At 39.7% G+C, this 24,148-nt stretch overlaps 1 protein-coding gene across 3 annotated transcripts in view; it reads right to left on the bottom strand.

Annotated features, from left to right (window-relative positions):
* The window catches only part of TANC1 (tetratricopeptide repeat, ankyrin repeat and coiled-coil containing 1), a 139,862-nt gene that overhangs the window by 91,557 nt on the left and 24,157 nt on the right, over positions 1 to 24,148 (bottom strand). For all 3 annotated transcript variants that reach the window (XM_081005397.1, XM_081005396.1, XM_081005398.1), the window contains exon 2: positions 91 to 172. In XM_081005397.1, coding sequence (XP_080861523.1) covers positions 91 to 151 — 61 coding nt within the window. In that variant the 5' untranslated portion in view covers positions 152 to 172. The remainder of the gene's footprint in view (positions 1 to 90; positions 173 to 24,148) is intronic.

Below are 24,148 nucleotides of genomic sequence, written 5' to 3'. Positions count from 1 at the left end.
GCCCAACATTCCTCAATCCAACCTTGCAGGTATTTTTGGAATCACACAGTAATTAAAATCGGTAGCTCACCAACATTTAAATATACCTACCAGATTCCTTCTTGCTTGCCTTTCCACCATCTCTGCTTTTCTTCAAAACAGCTTTTAACATTTTAACACTGTTCTTGTTTTCCTAAAGAAGGGAAACAGAAAGTTCTAAATGACTGTGCATATACACCCAGACACAATGCCAGTGTGTGCAATTTTTGCATGGCACATTCAAAATGAACTTGTATAACAAAATATTAATTCAAAACATGTTATGGGATCACTTTTACTTTACACAACCATGTTGCATTAGTAAAACCAAACAGTGAAGCTGCAAGGAATGTTTTAATACCAAGTGACTAGGGGTTTACTGTCCTGTTATAAAGAAAAACAGCACACAACATTCTCTACATTCCACATATAATTAAGGTTACGAGGCTAAACCTGGATAAGTTACCGTTAGGCACTCTGGCACAAACATGTCTGGTTTTTGACCAGAGTTCAAGAGGAGGGGGAGATAAGCTATACCACCACAGTAGCTACCATAAATTGAAAGAAATCTGATTTGAGACACTGGAAGATTGAAAGAAAATGCTTGTGTGCTTTAGAACTCCTGGTGAAAAACAGAACTAAAATGCAGCCTGCATTAGGTAAGGATACTTTAAAAAATATATACTTTTGGGGGGGGGGATGATTCTAGATTCTTACCAAATATGTAACTACTTGCATCATCTGAATGAAAGTCCTGCATAGGAGTGGTCCCTGGCTGGTTTTGAACTAGTTTTGACACCTTGGGAATCTTCTTTTGTTTAAATTTGGAGCTTTAAAGTGAGTACATGCTTTCTTCCCTGTTTGAAATCTTAAGAGCTGCCATTTCCAAGCCGGTGGTATTTTACATAGCTCAACTGAGCCAAGTTCTGCCCATTTTTTCCATGTAGCTTTTGCAAATCTCTTGCCTTGCTCACTTCTTCCCCCTTCAATCCACTGCCTGCCCTCATTTACAACATTTCACTTTTCATTGGGCAGCAACTATGCCAGGGCTATGAGTGTTCACACTTCTCTAACCTACAGACTTTTAACAAGGTCCTGTCCTAGCCACATGTCCTGTATAAATTCTTCATATCTCTAAATCTTTAGACCTGGGGTGGAGTGAATAGCAACACCATGGTTGCTATTCAAGACATCAAAATAAAGAGTGCTTATCTCCTCTCAGAAAGTAGAAAGACATGGGATCTAACGAAAATGTCTAAGCATTTATTAAAACTTTCACTCTTAAGCATGTTTAATAAAATGAGTGTCTTACATGTATGATACATTCATGAGTATTCACAGAATCTGTAGTATTGCTGCAAAAAACCCCAATAACAAATGCGCAGGATAGCAAAACTTGCACCTTGGGGATACCATAGTGCAGAGGTAGACAATGTGGTGTTATGTAGAACTTGTGGACCACAACTCCCATCAGCCCCAGTCAGCATGGCAATGGTAAAGAATGATGGGATTTGTAGTCCACAATGGCTGCAGGGCACCACATTGCAACAGTGCTTCAGGAAGTTTCTTGTGCTCCCCTAAATTTGGCTTCTTCAGGCAGTATTTGGAACTTCTGGGATTGTCAACATATGGATGAAACTTAGCAATGAACTTTGAGCTCAGGGGCTCCCCCTGTTCCCCTCACTGCATGGACAGGAAGGATGGATAATTCAATGGTAGCCAACCTGGTGCCCTCTAGATGTTGCTGAAGTACAGTTTCCATCATCCCTGAACAGAGAGCTGGCTGAGGCGAATGGAAGATGGAGGCCACAACATCTGGTGGGCACAAAATCTGCAACCATGCCATCGTTACTCAAATAATCAATTTTCTCTAAAGCCAAGATATTAAAAGTGGGTAAAACCAACATGCGGGGAGGCGAGACTGTTTTGCCACACAGAGAAGACAGCACATGGCTAAAGCTGTGCTGCCAGTGTGGTGTAGTGGTTAAGAGCAATAGACTTGTGAACTGGGTTCGCTTCCCCACTCCTCCACATGCAGCTGCTGGGTGACCTTGGACTAGTCACACTTCTCTGAAGTCTCTCAGCCTCACCTCACAGAGTGTTTGTTGTGGAGGAGGAAGGGAAAGGAGATTGTTAGCCGCTTTGAGACTCCTTAGGGTAGTGATAAAGCGGGATATCAAATCCAAACTCCTCTTCTTCTTCATAGGGAAAATATTGGGGGGTGGAAATAATGTCTAGTAAGAAGAAGAGACCTTGAACTTGAATCTCAACTAGGCTGGCATTAGCTATTTCCCACAGAACAATTCCACCCATGTGTTGTCCAGAAAAGCCAGTGAACGAAAGCAGTAGAAAAAGGACATTCGTTCCATTATGCCTCAGGAGTCACCTATAAACTTCTGATGTTAATACAGAGAAACAATATCCTAACATTACTTGTGCAGCTCAGCGATAACTTTTAAAAATCCATATGCATGTACCCTCTTATGGGTGTTTGCCAACCTTAGTATTCTTAATTAATGTACTTTTTGTCTTACAATTATATGTTTGCAAAACTCATATTATATATAGTATAATTCTAAATTACAAGAGAAGACCAAATTGTTCCATGTAGTGCAGTGCATATGTTCTCTGCCCAAAGTAGCAGCAGGCTTCTTTGATGTTTTCAAAGTCCCACAGCTGTGCAAGTACTGTAAGTTCATGAGACAGCTGTGATTTACATCTCTTACATTCCAGCCAAAACTACTAGAAGCCTTCATTGTTGCTACTTCCTCTTGCAAACACTGCATTCTTAATCCCCATTGTTCTCTTTTCCATGCTCCTGTACAACATTTGAGACTGCATGGTTCTAATTTTAGGGGGAAACCCAAGGCCCTTTTCACAAGACAGCACTTTTAAGTCAGTCTTTGCATTTTCCCACATCTGTAATCTGAATACAACCCCTACAACAGCCAAAATGCATATTCTTTTTTTTTTTTTTTAAGGATGTCTACCAGGTACAAAAGAACATTTAGCCTGCAATCCTAACCTCATTTACCTGGGAGTCAGTAAGCCTACTGAATTCAACAGGATTTACTTCTGAGCAGATTTGGAAAAGATCATCATGTGCAAAGGCAAAAGCGCCCTAAGTTTTCCTTTTGCACTGTGTAATATGAACCCAAGGCAGTACACTGTCCTCCCTCAGAAAAGTAGATTTGCTCCTAACAATTTCCTTCATCTCTCAAACAGCATTTGCAGGTTTGAGCTGATAGAGCCTCCCGCCTCCATGACAAATTTTTCACATGCTTCCAGAGGATTTTTCAGGTATCAGGTGAACTGTACCAGTCCCAGTGTTACTCCCTGCTAGTTCAAATGGCAGACTGGAGATTAGAAGGATCAGTGTGGGTGGCACCATCCAAAACAGCGACTTGTGCAAAAATCCCGGGTAAATCTTCCCAGATGGATTTAGCATTGCATCATGAAAACCAGAAGTGAAAGGGAGCGACCGCAAGCCCTTAATCATCCAAAAGTAAACAAGGGGAAGTTTTGTGCTTTGTGGAAAAATAGCTGGACTGATGACCTTAGAACTGCAAATAATGCAGAAACCTACACAAATTGCAACCAATTGCCCTGTAAAACATTTTCCTGTTGACTTGCTGGTGTTCAGTTCTAATTTGTTTCAGCCAAAATCTGTAACAAGCTGGAACAATATATATATTAGATAAAGACAGACAGATGAGAGATAGATTAGATAAATAGATAGATAGATAGATAGATAGATAGATAGATAGATAGATGGAAACTATTAGTATGCAATTGGTACAGTCAAAACCACAGGTTCTTGCCAATGAATTACATGGTATACAGAAAAGCAAAATGAAAGACTTATGGTTGCTCTTGGGTTATGAATCAGGCTGGAAGAAAAAGGGAAGATTAAAGATGGCCTACAGGTTAGCTTTTTGTCTTCCAATGCTACTGATAGAAAGGAGAGGAGAAACTGCAAAGCATAAAGCAATAAAGAGACTTTATGAACATCAAAACTTCCAATAATCCTATCTGAAAAGAAATGGGATGCCAAGAGGGCATGTCCTAATGTCTGGAAAAATTGAAGCAGGAGGAGCAAACCAACTGGATAATTAATTGGTATTCTATGCAGTGTGCACACTTGGAAGGTGACTTTGAAATAGCAGATGACAGCTCAGAACGAAGCACTGAAAAAAGAAGATGCCCAAATAAAGAAAACTTGGAGGGAGAACAAATATATATTGAGAGTTTAATATAAACAATAGGATAGTAACACCACTGTTTCAAAATGCATATCATAATAAATATTTTGGTGTTTTTTAAAGGAGTGTAAAATTATGCTAGGCAGAAGCTAAAAGTTAAATTAGAAAGCAGGGGTGTACTTATCGGTGCTCTGAACATTTAAAATGGTCTCTCATCCCAAGCCCCTCTTTTCCTCTCCAGGTTTCACTTCTATCGTTTGTTTTCCTGCTGTGAAAAATCATACTCCTGCCAACCCGGTGTGCTGGATGGTGCTGTGGGAGTTGTAGTTCTACAACTTGCAGCAGTCCTTTGCTGTTAGGAAGAGAACTGTCTCCTTCAGAAATGCCAAACCTTAGAAGTGTTCCAACTAGGGCAAAGCTGCCCTCATTTCGAATAGCTTTTATACTCCAAATTCTTAGTACAGTGGAAACTCGGTTGTCAAATGTGTCGGAGGTCAAACAGTCTTCCGGAACGGATTACGTTTGACAACCAAGGTTCCACTGTACCAAACTATTCTCCCATCATCATGACCCACTACCACCACTGAAAGTTTCCTCTTCCCCCCCATAGCTAACTGCTCCCCAGAGCGTAACTATATTAATAGTATGTTTTGTATATTTTATTGCTGTATCTACAGGCTTAGACTTTTTCTTGAATAAATAAGTGTCCTGAACACCACAAAAAAGAACTGTATTTCTCCAAACTCTTTTGCACTCTCACTCAGTTTGAAGCAATTTCTCCTACGGAGATATCCTTGGTACTTCAATCTCATGCTTCAGTTCTCAAACAGCATCAAACACATGCAACCTTATCACCAAATATAAGCAGGGACCAGAGACATGCTGCATCCACCAGCTGATGAGCCATGGTTGTGCTGACTGCGGATATATCAGGAATACACCACAAAAGGTAGAAGTCCCCAAAAGCACTTCACAACTATTGGCCATTGCAAGTTACCTTATGAGGGTCCTCCTCTTTTCCCTTCAGTCCTTGGTTTTACCTAGTTGTGGTTCAACTTGACATCCAAATAGGCAAACTATGATTAGGACTTCTAGAAAATGACACTGACCATAGTTTGTCTATCTGAATCGCCGTGGCAAATAAAAAGCAACCAACACAAGAGAGGGGAAGAGGGAGAGTACAAGCCCATGGTACATTCTTGAGCCTCCAAACCATTATTTGGAGGATTAAGTTCCTATCACCTGAATTAGGCCTGTATGTACTTCACCTATTGCCAAAGGCTCCATAGTTAACTCCAAAAGGGGATAATGAGGGCAAGCATAGTTACAAGTGTGCTTATATTAGCAACTAGTATTTATCTATCTTGATCAAAATAAGGATTTCTGCAAGTTATATGTGCACTGTAAAATAGTGATGCTGTGCTGTCACAAAGGAAGATGGAGACAAAGACATTCATCTTTAATCAGATTACCCCCATACTATTTATATACAGCATTACAATATTTACAATTTATATGTGTGCACGCACACCATCACTGCAAAGAAGTATCAGAAAAAGAATGCTTTTGAATAGAAAATTAACACAGAGAGAAATGAGAGGCTCTTCTGCTCATACGTATATATATACTTCTTCAGAGTCTTGTCTATAGGTGTTTTAGCAAATCTATAAATGTTTATAATTGATCAAATAAGGTGGCAGTCTCTCTCAAGTTGTCTTTTCAAAATAAACGCCCAACCATCATTGCAGCTCTATTTTATTTAAAAAAAAATAATAATAATAAGGAAAACTCGCTAGATAAACTGCTGGGTTAGGAGTAGGTCTCTATCTGTCACCAGATCAAACTGTTTATTGGATGCCTGCCTAGATATCACTTATCACTTGGCAAACCAGATTGAGTTTAGCAGATCTAAGACTATAGTCTACCACTGACAAACTGATTGATCAATGTTTCCCATTTGCACATGCATGTGTGGGTATGTGGGGAGCAAAGGGAAGTCCTCACTCTATCTAATCCTCTTTTCCAGTCCTATGTATGCTAGTGCAAAATGCAAAGTGGGTATACGTACGTATCTTTACAGGCCAGTGCTTGTGCATGCCTAAGTGTGAGTGTGTGCATACATCTTGTCCGTGTGTGTGTGTGTGTGTGAAATGGGAGACTGCAGGCCCACCCCCCTCAATGTGCTCTTTTTCAATAGACAAGCATAAAAGAATTAAGGAGGCTGGGCAGTAGAAGATTTGGAAAACCTTTCCCTTCCTATACCCTTTGCACAATTGCATTTTTAAATATTGTAACGTCCTCTCTTGCATCCCTATTTGCTCCAGCCCTTTGAAATTCAACAGCAGCAATATTTCGGGCAGAGGAGTGACCATTATATTTTATTCATGTTCTCAAAAGAACTTGGAAGAGCTGCTGCTGCCACTGGCCTCTTTTCACATTGCCTTTATCAAGAGAAAACTGGCAACAGGCCAAAACAGCAGTTAAACATTAAACATTCATACTAACCCCAGAAAAGCAGCAGTTTTACACTCCACTGGGAGAACCAGAGGGGGAAAGTAAAAAAAACAAAAACAAAACCCTGCTTTTTTCTTTTTTTAAAAGAAAAAGCCTGCACCCCCTACAAGACAGCTGTCTTGTGGCTTATCAAACCATTTTTTAAAAAACAAAAACAAAACCCCAAATAGGGAAAGTCTAGTGAAGCCCTGGGTAAGTATACAATAACATAGAGGGAGCATCCATAAAACTGTGTTACATACTTCTGAAATCCTCCTTACTCTGTGCCACACATGTTGCCCTTTTCAAACAACTGGCCAAATGCTCCTTTGGCAGAACTTTTCTACCCCACCTGGGCATCTTCTGCATCTTTCTCTGCAGCAGCCAGTCACGGCATCTACCCTCCCCATTACACTGTGACTCCAGCTGAACATCATCTGCCAATGAACGTTCTTTAATTAAAATCAGAATGATGCTTCTTCAGGGTAATGATGAGAACCTACATTTCTTAAAAGGCTGGTGGCTGTTGGAGGAGTGAAGGGGGGAGCAAGTTGGAAACCAGTCCCCTTACAAAATAAGAAAGCACGTAATCAGTACCCTCAGAGCTATTTCTCTAGACAAAGAGGTTCCAGAATTCACCATGAACGCCTGAGAGGTTCCAGAACCCACCTGAGCAGTGCAATAACTGAGTTCTGGCAAGTTCCCCCTGGGGGGGGGAAGCCCTGAATACCCCCATTTAAAATTAATAATGTATATGTATATGTAGTTTGCATGTGGATACATGACCTTCCCACCCTTCTCTTGATTTATTCTTAAAAGAAAGTGAAAGTGGGGGGGAGGATCAGCAAAGCAAAATCCGGCCCAATCGCCTTCTAAAACTGGCCCACAGATGGTCTGGGAATCAGTGTGTTTTTACATGAGTAGAATGTGTCCTTTTAATTAAAATGCATTTATGGGTTATTTGTGGGGCATAGGAATTCATTCATTTCACACACCCCCTCCAAAATATAGTCCGGCCCCCCACAAGGTCTGAAGGACAGTGGACCAGCTCCCTGTTGAAAAAGTTTGCTGACCCCTGTTAAGTAAAAAGATTAAGCACTTGGTTGTATGTTTAGGTTAGAAGTTGGTCCTGGATCTGAAAAGGTTAAATAAACCTGCTTTAGAGGAAATGGAGAAGTGGTAATGCGCATGGAAAAGGGAGGGACAGCATGAAAGGAAAAAGTTTGCTATGTAAATGGTATTAAGTTTTTAACATATGAAAGTTCAGATACAGTGGCACGTGGGGTTACATACACTTCAGGTTACAGGCTCCGCTAACCCAGAAATATTACCTTGGGTTAAGAACTTTGCTTCAGGATGAGAACAGAAATCGCACAGCAGCAGCACGGCGGCAGCGGGAAGCCCCATTAGCTAAAGTGGTGCTTTAGGTTAAGAACAGTTTCAGGTTAAGAACGAACCTCCAGAACGAATTAAGTACTTAACCCAAGGTAGCACTGTATATAAGCCACCCACCAGTTTTCAAAGAAGGCTAATTTGGGAAGGTTTGCAACAAGTAATGGGTTTATTTAAATGGTAGTCAATGATGGGCTGTCCAGATTTTATTTTTAATTTTTTTTAGGCTACAATTCTCATCATCCCCAACCATCGGCCATGCTGGCTGGGGTTGATGGGAGTTGTAGGTACAACACTGGCCTGACCTGGTTTAATAAATCATTATCACAATCAGAACCCAGCAAAGCCTTTATCATATGTTGGTTGATGGCTACAGAGTGCCTGCCAAGGCTTTCTAAGACTGCCTGAGGAGTAAGCTTCATATGGAATCTGTCTCATTACTGAGCAGGTGTTAAGACTGAAATATATTATTTCACTTTCCAGCACATCGTTCCCACAGTAGATATATGCCTGAAGCAGCAATTTTGAAATAGTATAGCAACAGCGATGATCTACTGAAGATAAAAATCTGCTAGAAAAGTCAACATTCAATCATAGGTTGTTTGTTTCAAACTGAATTCTCGGGTTTATCAACATATTGTATGTTGCTTACTGCACTGTTCAAAACTCTCTGGGGGAATTTTAGGAAGAAGAAGAACACTAAGAATAGCTCCACCAAAGCAGACAGGCAATATTGTTGGCTCCAGACCCTTTGCCACCACACCCAAACAATTTAATTACAGTGGTACCTCAGGTTAAGTACTTAATTCGTTCTGCAGGTCTGTTCTTAACCTGAAACTGTTCTTAACCTGAAGCACCACTTTAGCTAATGGGGCCTCCTGCTGCTGCCGTGCCGCTGCTGCACGATTTCTGTTCTCATCCTGAAGAAAAGTTCTTAACCCAAGGTAATATTTCTGGGTTAGTGGAGTCTGTAACCTGAAGAGTATGTAACCCGAGGTACCACTGTATTGCCAGAGCTGACAGTCCCAATAAATGGGCAGATATAAATCCAAATTTGGTTCAATGCTAAATGAAACACAAGGCATCAATATTATGTTTTCATATGTGAACCACCCTGAGACCTCCAGATATAGGGCGGTATATAAATAAGCAACAACAACAAGGATATGACTTCAAAGTGTGACTAGGTTGCAAAAGGAACAAAATACACACTATTCTTCAGAGAAGATGCTGTATAAATGCTATTTCCGATTTACACGACAAATGTTTGTAGGATTAATTGACAGTCTTTGCAGGTCTATTATATGTAAACTAAAATTGTTCTAAGTGGTTGTGTGTTGGAAAACATCCTTACATAGATTTTTAAATGGGTTCACAGATTAGCTCTTTTGAAATTGTTCTCAGTATTCGCAATTTTTGTAATAGCAGATACTAAAAATAAGTCGTAATTCATGTCAAAGCTATTTCTTCCTAGCAGGGCTTGCATCTTTCATATTACACAACATAAAATCAAGGGACAGGCAAGAGAATATTTAACTTGGCCAAAAAAAGTGGTTGAACCGGTTAGGCACATTTCAACAAATTGTTATCTAAAAACAGCATCACTTTCTGAAATGCAACACCATGTTAAGCAGCTTTATTCTACACTTAATATATCAGAGGTCCAATATAGTAACAATCCATTCAAGCTTTGCTCTTGCCTAAACTAGAAGTGAAGGAGTTCCACTAAGTGGGTCATATTCCAGTTTCTAAATTTTACTATAGATTTTGTTTATAGATTTTCTGTCTTGTTATTACTGTCTTTTGTTCTTTCTTCGATCAGACACTTTTAAGGGCTCAAACAATTGTTCCCAAATACCCTCAACCTAGTCACAGAGTCACATCAGCTTCCTAGTACAGTGGTACCTCGGGTTACATACGCTTCAGGTTACATACGCTTCAGGTTACAGACTCCGCTAACCCAGAAATAGTACCTCGAGTTAAGAACTTTGCTTCAGGATGAGAACAGAAATTGTGTTCTGGTGGCGTGGCGGCAGCAGGAGGCCCCATTAGCTAAAGTGGTGCTTCAGGTTAAGGAAAGTTTCAGGTTATGAACGGACCTCTGGAACGAATTAAGTACTTAACCCGAGGTACCACTGTATTCAGAGGCGCTGATAGTGATGAAAAAGGCTTGAGCAGAAATGGCTAGTGATTTGCAATAAATATGACCTAACACAGTTAAGAATCCAGCTTCTGTCTTATTCTGTGGTAGTGGCGGTGGCAGAGAGAGATCATATTTCTCCATCACCATCGTGTTTGCTCAATATCATGATATAGCACTTTTTCCAGGTGGTGAAGCTTTTCTTGGACCTGATCCTGCAATACACTGGACCCTTAAAAGGGCATTGTGACCAGTATGTCGAGACACTTTGAAGATATCTACAGCAGCATGTATGACATCGTTGTGACAGATGGACAGAACCAGTTCAGGCCTAATTGTTATGGGTATCTTTCAGCTTATGTTGCCTGAGGACATGGACAAGCTGCTTGGAGCTCTGAGGCCTAACACCTATCCTTTGGACCATTGCCTATTGCTGAACCTCAGGGCTGGATACATTATTATTATTATTATTATTATTATTATTATTATTACTACTACTACTATTATATGTGTTATGTGTTTTTATGTGTTATATATTGTGTGAGCTGCCTCAGGTGACTTTGACTCATAAAAGAAGGCCTATCAATATTTCAAATAAATATTTTCTCCACAAGTGATTTTGGGCATCAAACCTCAGACACCTCTTTGAAAAGCTGCTTTTCTCCAAGATAGGTTTTTGGCACAAGGAAGATAACAGAAATGGCATTCAGATGTATTTAGGCATCGTTTCTAGGACACGAGGCAGAACTTAAAATGCTCTCAATTTGTGGTAAAACAGTACTCATTTTCAAAGTTAAAAGCATGGTTCCACCCTCGTAGTTGGTGTGGCAATATTTTGAAGAAAGAAAGCAACCAGCAGATTACAGGGTTACCGTACCAAAGTACTAGCCACTAATAACAGACTTGCAAATTATGGGGGATCCCGATACTGAAAAAAGGTCAGCTAAATAGCAAAACTTTTCAAATGATCTTGTTACACAGTCATGTTTTGCTCTACTCAGCACCCACAGATTAGTTCAATCTTTCCTTCAACTCAACTGCACTCAAAACACCAAAACCCTACAGAGACTGCTTTACAGACTGGTCATTTCCTTAAAGGATTATGGTTAGGTAATACATTAATCCAGCACATTGCTGAAAATGATTAGTCCAAACACAAAATTATAGCCTACTCCTACTCCCAATATGATAGCAATGAACTGAATGATTATTTTAAAAACAAAAACAAAACACAAATTATTTACATAGTTGAATTAGCCAGCAGTGAATTTAAAAGTTGTGAAAGCATCAGTGATAAAGCTGGCAAGTGTATCAACATTAGAAACCTCATTCCCATGCCCCAGCCTCTAACAGTTAAGACCATATTATAAATACCTTGTACTGCTTGCACAAAATGTCCTGGTTTGGGTTTTGGTAGACTTTCAAAAGGAGTTCTACGGATGGTGGACAGAAACCAAAGGAATGCTTTATATGACCTACTTGAATTTGGTGCACTCTTAGGAAAATGTGTTCAGTTCCTCTTGGCAAAATAATGGGAGGTAAGAGAGGATGCATTTGGTGTTTCTTTTCCTTTTCATATTTTTAGGAATCCACTCCCATTTATTCCCAGTAAGTAACAGGGTAAGAAATTGAATAGTATCAGTAACTTTTAGAAGACTCTAAAAGAATACTTTGGCATAAATGAAATTAAAACAAATAAACTGGGGGTACTTTTACAAATTAAGAGACTTATTGTCACAGTCTTTAGCAGACTACAGTCATCACTGGGGCAAGACAGTTTGAGCATATTACACTGATCTGGTCCAACTGCACTGGCTACCAATTAGCTTCCGGGCCCAATTCAAAGTGCTGGTTTTGACCTATAAAGCCTTAAACAGCTCAGGGCTGCAATACCTCAAGGACTCCCTGCATCCATATGAACCTACCCTTCTTCATGTGCCTTCTTCATGAGATGTCCGAAGGGTGGCGACACGAGAACGGGCCTTTTCTGCACTGGCTCCCCATTTGTGGAGTGCTCTCCCCAGGGAGGCTTGCCTGGTGCCTTCATTAAACCTTTAGGCGCCAGGCAAAAAGTGCCTCTTTAACCAAGCCTTTGGTTGACTGACATTCAATGCCCTTTTTAAATATGGGGGGTGGGTTATTCAGTTGTTCTTGTTTTTATTTTGATGATGTATTCTGTGTTTTTATATCACGATTTTGTCCTGTGAGCCGCTTCGAGACCTGCAGGTATAGGGCGGTATACAAATTTAATAAATAATAAAATTTGACAAATACATGAAGTTTTATCCTTGAATGGCAGATTTTTCACAAACAAGTACTGCACAGAAAAATGTGTGTCAAAAGTGGGTAACAATGGAGCGAAGAGACCTTGATACAGGAGGTCTGCAATATTTCTATGCGAAACACATGTGGGCTGAAGAAGTGGGTTCTACTCCACAAAAGTTTGTGCTTTCTGTTAATCTTAAAAAAGGTGCTGCAGTATTCTGCAGGGGTTTTTTGATGCAACAGATTAAACATGGTCAACCCAACAGAATCTACCAGTTACAGACTACATTTTCCATTTAATCCATTTAAAGAGATGGATTTTTATCGTGCTCATTCCTCTCTTTTGCATCAACACCACAATAAAAAAGACTTTTCCTTTTATTGTCTATTACCTGATTACATAGAGGGCTCCAACATGAAAAATTTATTAGAAGAATGATGCTCTTGCTAGCTTGTCTAGACACGGCATTTACTGTAAAAAGTGGGACATGCTGTAGATACAGGAAAGAGCAAGGAACCCATACACAGTATATATTCAAAAAAAAATTTGATTTAAAAAATAATCTTAATGGAGACATACATGAAAAGAACATTTTTTATTCCTTCCATCACCCTACACCACCACACTGCTAGTAGAAGCAGAAAGATAACTCCATGGACAGACAAGAGAAACTATTTGCTTTAGACTGGAATGCACATTCCACTTAACCCATCCTCCACTTACAAAAATATCTCTAAAACTACTCCAAAAGCTACTTTGAGCTTTAAATGGACTTTCTCTGGATTCAATACTTCTTCTCTGATCAAGGCGTACAAGGCCATCATACAAATTGCTAGATGTTTGTGGTATTCTCAACAACAAAGGTATAAAGATTCAGAAGTTGAACTTCTGGCATTTAAATCAGGAAAAAAAGAACACAGTACATCTATTAAAAAGCCACTTCAGAACTGTGGCACAGTGCAGCTTTCCCCGGACATTAATGGAGAAAAAGCACCAGAAGAAAGAAACTACAGACAGATAACAATAAACATTCTGGCTTTTTCATGAGTGATTGTGAATAACAAGAAAGTTCTGGTGCATGTTCCCAAATTGCCTCCACTTTGCTCCTTCCTCACCATGAGCAGCCTAAACAAACCAGGATATCTTGGCTCTCCATTGCTAGCCCAACTTGAAGCCATGGTTTGTTCTCAGCTTGCTGACTATGGCTTGTCAAAGAAAGGGACAGAACATGGTCACCAGTTTGAAAGTAACAGAAAGCCAGGGCTTCCTGATTTATTTATCCCTCGTGCCAAGGGAAGAGCAAAACAGGCACTAGCATGCTGCTCACTCACAGTATTTAGTATTGTGTTAATTAAATCATTTATCTATGTATTTATTATTTTAAAGAATAAATATCTACGAATATAAACCTCTATTATATATTTATTATTTTGTTTATTAAATATACCACAATAAGCCATAATGTCTTGGTATTAGACCTATAACAGTTACAGGCTCGGGATGCCTAAGACTGGAATATAGCTGCAGAATTATTTATCTGTTTATATTTGGTTTTTAATTTGCATTAAAATAATAATAATACAGTCGTACCTCGATTGTCGAACACCCTGGAACTCAGACATTTTGGCTCCCAAATGATCAAAACCCGGAAGTGACTGCTCCAGTTTTTGAACATTCTTTTGGAAGCCAGACATCTGACGGGGCTTCTGTGGCTTCAGATTGGCTCCTGCAGCCAATCAAAAGCTGTGATTTGGAAGTCAAACGGACTTCTGGAACAGATTCCTTTTGACTTCCAAGGTACGACCGTAATAATAACAATAACAATAATAATAATAATAATGCACTTTTGAGATGAACAAGACAGCTTATGTCCTTCAATTTTACCCAGTGAAGAGTTGTATGTAGCTCAAAACATAGCAGGCATATAATTCTATAATAAGTTTGCCTCTACACCCCAATACTGATATTTCTTTGATCTGCATTGTTTTGAGTTTTACTGTATTAATGGACAGACAACTCACTGGTAACAGATCCACTAACAACTAAGATTTAGGACTTCTCCTGTGTTGCACGTAATCCCAATGGCACCGCTGAAATTGAAAAATGGCTTCTAAATCTTGACTGCTGCAGCTTCAGTCAAGCTAGAGATGAAATGGCATGAGAATACAGGGTTTTAGGAAGTAGGGCAAGATCCAACATGCAGACTTATATACAATGAGATTTCATGGTGGAAAGGGAAGAGTTGTGTGCAGAAGATCTAGCAAGTCTGAGATGATGAAATTCAATACTTTTGAAAAACTCTTCACATAACCTGTATTATCTGAGTACCATAAGCCCCCAACACATCAACATTATTGGACTTTAAAAAGCCACCATGTATATAAAAAATAAAAATCTATTTTAAAGTAATAACAAATTGATGGCCAAGCAACTTATACTACAATAGTGTAACAATAAACTCTCCATATATTGAAATTTGAGAGGATCTACTAGACCTAGTGATTATGGAGCAAGAAGTATTCAAGAGAAAAGCTTCTACCATTAGGATATAATGTGTATGGAGATTTTAGAGCGCCTTGAAATGTGATTATGCTAAGACTAGCTCACCACATTGTTTTCTCTATTTGAGCATATTAGGTCAATAAGGGGAAAATGGCAAGACAGAACACAACTGGAGAGCAGGTGCTGATAGAATTGTTATGGATTTTGCATTAAATGGGAAAGAGATTTAAAGATATGTAAAAAAAAAAAAAAAGTTGAAGTGATGCAGCTCTTTTTAAAAGGGATCTCTATGTTCTTTACATTTCCCCCCCCATATTATCTTTTTCCTGAAAACAAGTTCAGATTGAAGGTATTCAAATGAATGTCACTTTTCAGAGTTTTGCAAAGTCTTTATTAAGGGAAGGTTGCAAAATATAGGCCAACTTACAGGTAAGGCAGAAATAATAAAAAGGAAGAAATCACAGTAGGCCTCTCTGAGTGATGCCAACTCAGATAATGTTGGGGGGGGGGGAGAAAATCTGAAAGCCAGCTTCTTTCTGGCTTAACAATTGAATAACAGATGTATGTAGCAACAAACTGAACACTTGTTCATCCATCAGTAAGGCTTCAGGCAGGCTGCTCATTTATTTAAAAAAAATAAAAAGCATTAAAATGAATATCCATTTATATATCTATCCTTGACATTATATAAAAGTACGAAAGTTCCCATAGGGAATGGTAAGTGTATGTATCCTACTGACATCACAGGTAAAAGTTCATCAGCAGGTTATGACTGACAGCTTCTCCTGTAAGGCTTCAGAATTTTCACTGTTTTTCAGTACTTGGGCCTGGAGAAGGAAATGTATGCTTGGACTGACCGCAGTGAGTACGCATTCAAACAGATCACGCTACTTCAAAACAAGGGAGAAAAGGGTGATTTATTTCTTGAACAGACTTTTAAAGGAGGGAAATATTAAAATAACCTAGGAAGATGACAGAACACATCAAATGTATAGATTAACCCACCATTTAATCAAGTCATTCATTAATTTTAAATGTATCACTACCAAGGAGCATACCAGACTTTTATCCATTCCTGTCTCTACACAAGGATGGTTGATAAGCTTATCCGAGATCCAAAATTAGTTTTCCAACATGCTGGCACAGAACAGATTCCAAGCTCCTACACCTGGCTTGCATTATAGATATGGGGGTAGAAAACAGAACTTCAAGCACAATTGGAGCATTAAATCAAAGAAAATTTGACCAAAAGCCTGTTTAAAACCACTTACATAGACCTTACAGAGACCTACCACAACCCTTTAAATGAGAGATCTTCATAAACAAATGCCATATTGTTTCTCAACTCAAAGAGTAAATTAGCCAGAAAGATAGCGTGAACACGTGAACAAAATTACTTTCTCTAAGCAATGAAGGATAGTTAATAAAAAGATTTGCCATGGGCTCCAAACTAGTAAGAAATGCCCCTAATCAGAAAAACTATCTCCAACTAACTAGCCATCAAGGAGGCATAAATAATCTTTCATAAACTTTTGCAAGCTGTGACTGAAACTGCAGACTTGCAATAAATCAAATTAAATGATTCAGCTTTATATAGCCTAGTTAAGCTACTTTTAAACAAGAAAATTCAACAGTTGAGCATGATATTTTTGACCAAAGGCGTGTGCACTATATCAGTTCCCAAGGCCAAGATGGTGAAGATACTGCATTCCTGAGCATTTTGTTACACAATGAACCTCCTCTTCTAAAATGTGAAAAGGAGAAAGAACAAAATATATTTAGAGTTTAAAATAAATGATTTAATATAGCACGGACCACAAAACCTATGTGGAGTATTTTGACCTATAATATTTTAGTATTCTTTGCCTTGACGTTTTCTCAATTGGGGTTTTAATAAACGACAAACCTGTTTGCCTTAAACGTTTAATTCAAATCCTAACATGTCTTTATTGAAATCTTAACATGGCGAAATGGTGGGGGAGAAACTTTATACAGGCGATGACCATTTTGCCTGGGAGCTCTGTTTCTGGCCCCCACACGCATCAGCGGAGCATATTAAAGGGCACCCCACACCCCTGTTCCACCTTCTTCCCATGCCACACATCAATTGGACGCGCCTAAAATGGTCGCCGCCTGCACCATAATGTTCCCTTTCCAGGAACAGCAACAAACTAATCTGTAAACTTCTTGTGTTTCTAACTTCTTTGCTCAATACATGGGCATACCAGGCTGAACTATGGCTTGCTTGATCTGAATCACATAAAGCCCATTGAATTTTTACTCTTCTGTCTAATGCCACAGTCCCACTTACTGTTTTTAAAAAATCACAACAGTGCAGGGATATTCAGCGTTTCTGGTAAACACCAAGATAAAAGCTTAAACAGAAGCTCTTGGCGATACCAGCCACCTGTTTCAACAACCTACTCTTGTTCTTTAGCAGCCCACTTGTCCCTTTTTTTTTTTACATATTCATGCTTTACGATGCAGTTTTAACACGGCAGCAGATACGCAACCACATTTTATCTGTTTGGAAAAACCATTTTGTTTTTAAAATGATAGTGGATGCCATAGTGCACACAATTTTCTGTGACTGGTTTCATGGTTTAATTTTTGCAACTGGCCAAACAAACAAACAAACAAACAAACTGTATTTTGGTCACAAACCAGCATAAGAGATAGCATACGGATAAACTGAACACATAAGACTTAAAACAGTTAAGGGATAAAAACTAGTAATTAATAGGTGATTATATCACACATAGAAAGAAACAAGGACAACCAGTTAAAAGCAACTATAAGGGAGGGAGTGTGAAGGAGCACATTTTGGGCCTAGTTTGTGGCGCAAACCATCCTTCTCAGCCTTTTGGCTGCAATCAAGTGTGACGTGTATAACTGTGTTCATTAAATTTTGCTTCAGTTCTGTCTTTACAAAAGAATTATTGTGAAGCAGGATGACAGGGGATAGGAAAGCATTCCCACCTACTACATTCCCACCTACTACACCATTGACAGTTCTAGCCTAGAACCAGTGTTCGAAACTCCCACTGTCCTAGGAGCATTTTGCGACAGGGAATTTCATTAGCGCGAGCAGTTTCTGAGTTCTGGGGCACAGTACTGTACCTAAGATTTCAGATTAAGACTGCAGAGTGGAAGGACTCTGCTACTCTCTGAAGACTGGAGAAGGACCCTCTTAAGAATATTAGGGGGGTGGGCAGGGGAAGGACTAGACCCTGTGAAAAATGAACGTATTATTTTAGCTGCAGTTTATTCATTCATTCATGTGTTCTGGCCTTTTTTTTTTTTTTTAAGGCTTATTGCCATGAGGGATATCAGCTTTATATCCAGCTTATCAATGCACATGATCATTCAGGCACACTCAGTCCTAATTCGTACTCTCTCTCTCTCTCTCTCTCTCTCTGTTCTCCTTCTATTCCCCCCCTCCTGTTACATCTACTATTCAGCTTCCCACCACCAGAACCAAATGAAACACTAGCTCCTCCAAAGCATATTGAATTTGGATTAGATTTACTGTTTTCAAGCCCTCCCCCATCAAGTTCAACCCCCTCCTCCCCCTGGTCTTTACAAACTACCAGATATCCTACAATTCTGCAAAATTTCAACCACTCCCTGACTCCCACCCCCATATTCTTCCTTATATACTTATATGCTATCTGAACTCATAAAGGTATAATGCAAATTCAGTGATACAATGCTAAAAGCTACAAAAGCATCCAATGGGAAATTTCACAGAAACTTCCACTATTTAATTAGAAGTCGTGTGTGTGTGTGTGTGTGTGTGTGTGTGTGTGTGCGTGTGTGTGTACAACAGTATAGGAAGGATTCTTGTATGTTCTGACAACACCTTGATGTTTTTCTATTGCTAGCAATTCAACTAAAGAACCAAGGGATGCTTCTTGGGTTCTGAATGTGGTGCCATCAATAATGAATGGTGAACATGCTTAAATGGTTGGGTTTCTCTGAAAGAAAATGTGGAAATGGAACCTTGCTCCTCTCCTGCACTGTAACATCATTATTAAAGATGCAAACTATGAAGATGGGGAAGATTAATTCCAGCACAGGCTGACCTCAGAGAAAATGTTAAAGTGCATTTAATAGTTAGAAGGAGATGGCACAATTCTTCTCACACTCTGTTTTTACAGCAATTTTGCCAATATAGAAATGAATTTGCGTGCCTATGTTTCAACAAAGTATATGAGTGCCATATTACATTGATGCTCTAGACAGCCATGTTTCTTCAGATACTCTCCCTGGTCATCCTTGCATCACCTCTATCAAGAGTTTTCAAGGTCCTGGCTGCTTCCAGAGTCTGAAAGAACAGCTGGCCAAGAACAGCAGCATTATCTGAGCTGTATGCAGTATATGGGCAATGGTGCCAGATACCTTGCTACCGGCAATCTTACTTTTTATTCACTCAGTAGTTTTGGTCCCCCTGCATCCCTTATTTCTAAGCCTTGTCCAAGTACAGGTCCCAGAAGCACTTGACAAAACAGAAGTCTCTTTGTTGGAATTGCTATAGGAATCTCAGACTTCTTAAATAAATTTTCAGGAAGCCACACACAAAATACAGGGTAAGAGAAAAATCACCAAACAGTGCAGAGCATACCCCACCCTGAGCATATTATTTCTCTAATCTAAACAAACTTCTGGTAAAGTCTCTCTCTCTCTCTGTTTGTGTTTGTGTGTGTGTGTGTGTGTGTGTGTGTATCAATGGTTTTGCACATCTGCTGTATATAGCATGACAGCTTGACAGTCCTTCTGCTGAATTATTGCAAGGAGCAGCAGGTCTGTTTGAAGATGCCATGACAGACATCTAGACTGTTCCAGTATAAACCCCTTGTTGAATTGCCTGAATCGAAATAATCTTGTGGCACCCTGTCACTATTAATCTCTGTGCCAAATGGGTATCCCAACTAGTTGATATAGAATATTAAAGTCAGAGTTACAATGTTGTCTTCTTTGATCTTCATCAATTTAAAGTGTGCAGAAGGCAACTGAGTGGTAAACACCAAAGACGCACACAAAAGGAGTGGGGCGGCAGAATCCTCAAGAAATTAAAGGGGGAAATGCTTGAGCCAACAGAAATGGAGTATTGTTAATTGTTGGAAACATACTTTGCTTCATTTCAAAATGAATCCAGATCCACCATATTGTTTTTGAATAGCACTGCCATTGTCAGGATTGCAGAGTAGTTCTCCATCAGTATAGCCTCTCTTCATACTGCATTCTGGGCTTCCTCAACAGGGCTTTGAAATAAGCCGAAAAGGATTTCTACACAAAAGTCTTTTTGTGCACCAGAGGGGCAGAGAGAAAGAGAGAGAAATGCAACAGCAAGCATATTCCCTCCCAAAAGATAGGAGCAAAAGGAGAACTGGTATCAATGCAGGATGTAAACTCCCACATCCATTTTGGTGAATTCACAAGTATTCTACTGTACTGTAATTTTAAGCAGTAAAGCTTGTATCCCAAACATGCTAAGTGCCATTCGACGAAGCATGCTCCAGGATGTGGTCTTTGTGTGCATGATGTAGTCATTACCTTGCTGAAGCTAAGTAAGTTTGGGTCAGGTCAGAATCTGGATGGGAGAATGGCTGAGAACTCCATGCACTCTACTAGTATGAATTTCCTAATGGGGCAAAAGTAAGTACTAGATAAGTAAATATAAATCTGTGTAAAGCACTTTCATTAAAGCCAGAAGCATCTCAGAAGCTGCCCTTCGCCGAAAATTATGGAACTGGCAGTGTAACTGGCTACAAGTTCATGTCAAGGTGCTCAGTGGCAAATTGCTGAGAGGCAGAGAGAGAGAGGTGCTGTGCTCTTTAACTGCATATGAAAATCTCTGCTCTCTTTAACTGTATATGAAAACCTTTGCATTTAACCAAATTTGGACCTGAAAACTATGATCTCAGGAATATGTACATTATTAATATTCAATGGGGAACTGGGGAACTAAAAAAAAACAGGGAGGAGAATGACTCAGGGATACATACTGAGGACAACAGATGGGAACGGTCACTGATTAAGCCTTCTCTTAAAACTGACCTCAGGTAAAATTCAGGAGGTGATAGTAAAAGCGATGCAGCAGCACTCACACTAGTCATCAACTAAACTGCATCATGTTAACAACTCTATGTCTCCACAATGTTGGGAGTGGCTGTAACAAGGAGTGGTCCTTTTATCACATGTGATGGAAATGTACCACTGTGAAGGAGTTCTGGGAGCTGGTGTTTGCTAGGATTGTTTAAATAAGGGGACATCTTGATCCAAATTCAACACTGGCATTGTTATCCTTAACTGCTGAGCCTGTTACCAAAGTGATTCATAAAGAATCTCTATGTTGGTGATGGCCAGCATGGAAGCTGTACATCACTGGAAGACCATTGTAGAGTTGACAGGGCAAGGGCGGTTGGAGAAGTCTGGGCTACTGCTCTGCCATAACTTCTGATTCAACATAGTAGAGTGATAAGGTTCTTGGGGAGGAATGAATACTTCAAAGTACGGTACCAATTCCTTGGCTATATGAACAGAAACACTCTTCATCTATTCTATACACTGTTCATTAATTTCTCCTGTTAATGTTGTTAAAACTGATATAATATTCTTTCTGAAAACACAAGAACAAAGACAACAGACACCTGGGGCAGCTTACAACTAACAAATCCCAGCACAAGCTTTCATGGACTACAATCCACATCATGAGTTACAGACACATTTTTACCCGTATCCCAATCTCTGAATGTAATTTGAGTTGATGGTGTCTTTGTGATATATGGTTCCATTTACCCATATATACACAGGCTGAGCAGCAGATGAAAGGGTTCAGGCATCAACAACCCAACAGATCTTCCTCCTTCATTAGGTTTCTATAAGAGATCTGATGCCATAAGCGTTGCACTCAGCACAGAGAGAATGCTAGGCTTCTGTGGCTTGCCCAGCCCCACAGGAAACAAGGCTAGTTCCTGGCCTGTTGTTTCCCTTTTACTCAGGATGAGAGGACTGTCAGCCAGATGAGGAGCAAAGTCCTATCTCCTTCTTCATTTATTTTATTTGTATGGCGCTTCTCCACAAACACAAAAACCATGCTCAAAGCGACTTACAGCAAAGAAACAGGGATGCACGTCAAACAAACACTACGAAAACCAATTTCAGAACAACACAGCAAAAGAACAGCAAATATCGTAACATACAAAAAAAGACACACGTTTCAATACTATAAATATAACAAGATTACTTAAACAGTGTGCATGCATCATCCAACAGTAAAAAATAACAAGGAAGCTTCATAGTTTCACCTCAGTCCCAGAAACACCCCTCCCATGAAGTTTCCTCACAGTCCCTCACCTGCAGTAACAAGTTTTCCAAGAGCAAAATGTGAGGTAGCTGCAAACACCCCACCCATGAGGTTATTCCATCAGGAACCATCACTAGGCTAGTTGTTTCTATGGCAACACACCTTAGTGGACAACACTTTGCTCAAGAAACTTGTCTACAGCCAATATCCTAACAAAAAGAGTGGTTTGACCACTTCAGCAGTTCCTTCTACCACAGAATCCCATTTTACAGAAGGGTGGTAGAATGTGGAATGCCCTTCCCAGGGAGACTCGTCTGATTCCACCATTAAATATAACTGGGTACCAGGCAAAAAACTTTCCTCTATAACCAGACCTTTGACCTCCTTTAACTATCTGCGGCCTTTTTAGAAGTCGGTGGGATGTTTTTAATGCATTTCTGTTTCCTCTTCGTTTTAATGTATATAATTGGGGGGGGGGGTTGTCTGTTCATCTGTTTGGTTGCAAACAAGCTTTGGGTTGCCCTGGGCAAGATAAACCAATGAACAAATTCAATCAATCCAACAGACATGGATGTGATCCACAAATGATATACAGTATAGACTAACTCTCAGACCCACATATCACTATGTATACACACACACACACACACACACACACACACACACATTGTGCTTTTGTGGGAGTGGCGGCGGAGCTGTAAACAGTGAGGTCAGAGGAAAATGTAGAATGAAATGCGGAAAAGTACAAACAGTGATCATTTACATAACAAGCAGTGATAAGTCACAAAATGGTAGTTGATAACACAGAAAACTTGGCACTAGTAAGCCAACTAATACATAATGTGTTAAATAACATTTGTCTCAGTTCGAACTACAAGTTTTCAAATTCACTCCCCATCAAAATAACTGTGTTTCTGTGTGTGTCACACACAACTGACTGTGGCTCATGAAAGCTTGTGCGACCAACTTTGTCTATTTTCTACAACTGACTGATACCCCTCTAGAAATTACTAAAAGTACAGAAAGCGATGCCCAGATGGCAGCCAATCTTGTCCTACTCTCAAAGTAACCATGTAAAATTCCTAACATATCCTTTTTCCTGATGGAAAAAGCAGCGGAAACAGCTCCAAAAGCTTACAATCACTATTTGGGGGGGAGGAGGTCCCCCCCCAAAAAAACCTCAACAATTTTGGTGTGTTTCTAAAAAAATTACTTTTTGAAATATGGCAACCCTATAACTATGACCTGTTAATTCCCAGGACGATGTTAACTCTCTGTTCTTCTTCCTAGTCAGTCATGCTCTGTTAGGTTTTAGGCACCATGCCAAACTAGCTACTTTTGTTTTCGGGGGAATGCTAGGACAAGATTGCAAGTCACAAAGCACTGACTATTCCCAACTGCAACCAAGTCTAAGCACGTGTAATTTGTTCATGCTCATGCTTTCCCTCTGTTTTCTTTCCAAATAGAGACTTTTAATTAAATTGGAAATTCCTTGGACCAGGGACCTGCCTTTTTCTTTTCTGCTTATGATATAAAAAGCACCATGCATACCAATGGTGTTTACGCCTGTCATTTTCTGAGTCCATCAAAGGAAGGCTAGCAAACTCATTTGAGGTATGGAGAATGTAACGAACCAAAGGTAACTGGTATGTCCAGCTATTCCAGGACACAGCAGAAGTGGGAAATGGGATAGCAGTCATGACCTCCTTCAGGGGATGAGGTTGGAAGAAGCAAGTGGAAGAAGGAATTGCCCTCAGGGCCGGCCCCAGAAGCACCTGAGCAACTGGGAGCACCTCTGTAAGACAAGCTTGTGGTACTAGCACTCT

This window comes from Podarcis pityusensis (assembly GCF_964106645.2).
Source record: "Podarcis pityusensis genome assembly, chromosome: 1".
Taxonomy (NCBI): Eukaryota; Metazoa; Chordata; class Lepidosauria; order Squamata; family Lacertidae; genus Podarcis; species Podarcis pityusensis.
The sequence above is the reverse complement of the archived record's forward strand: the minus strand, read 5'-3'. Positions and strand labels throughout refer to the sequence as shown.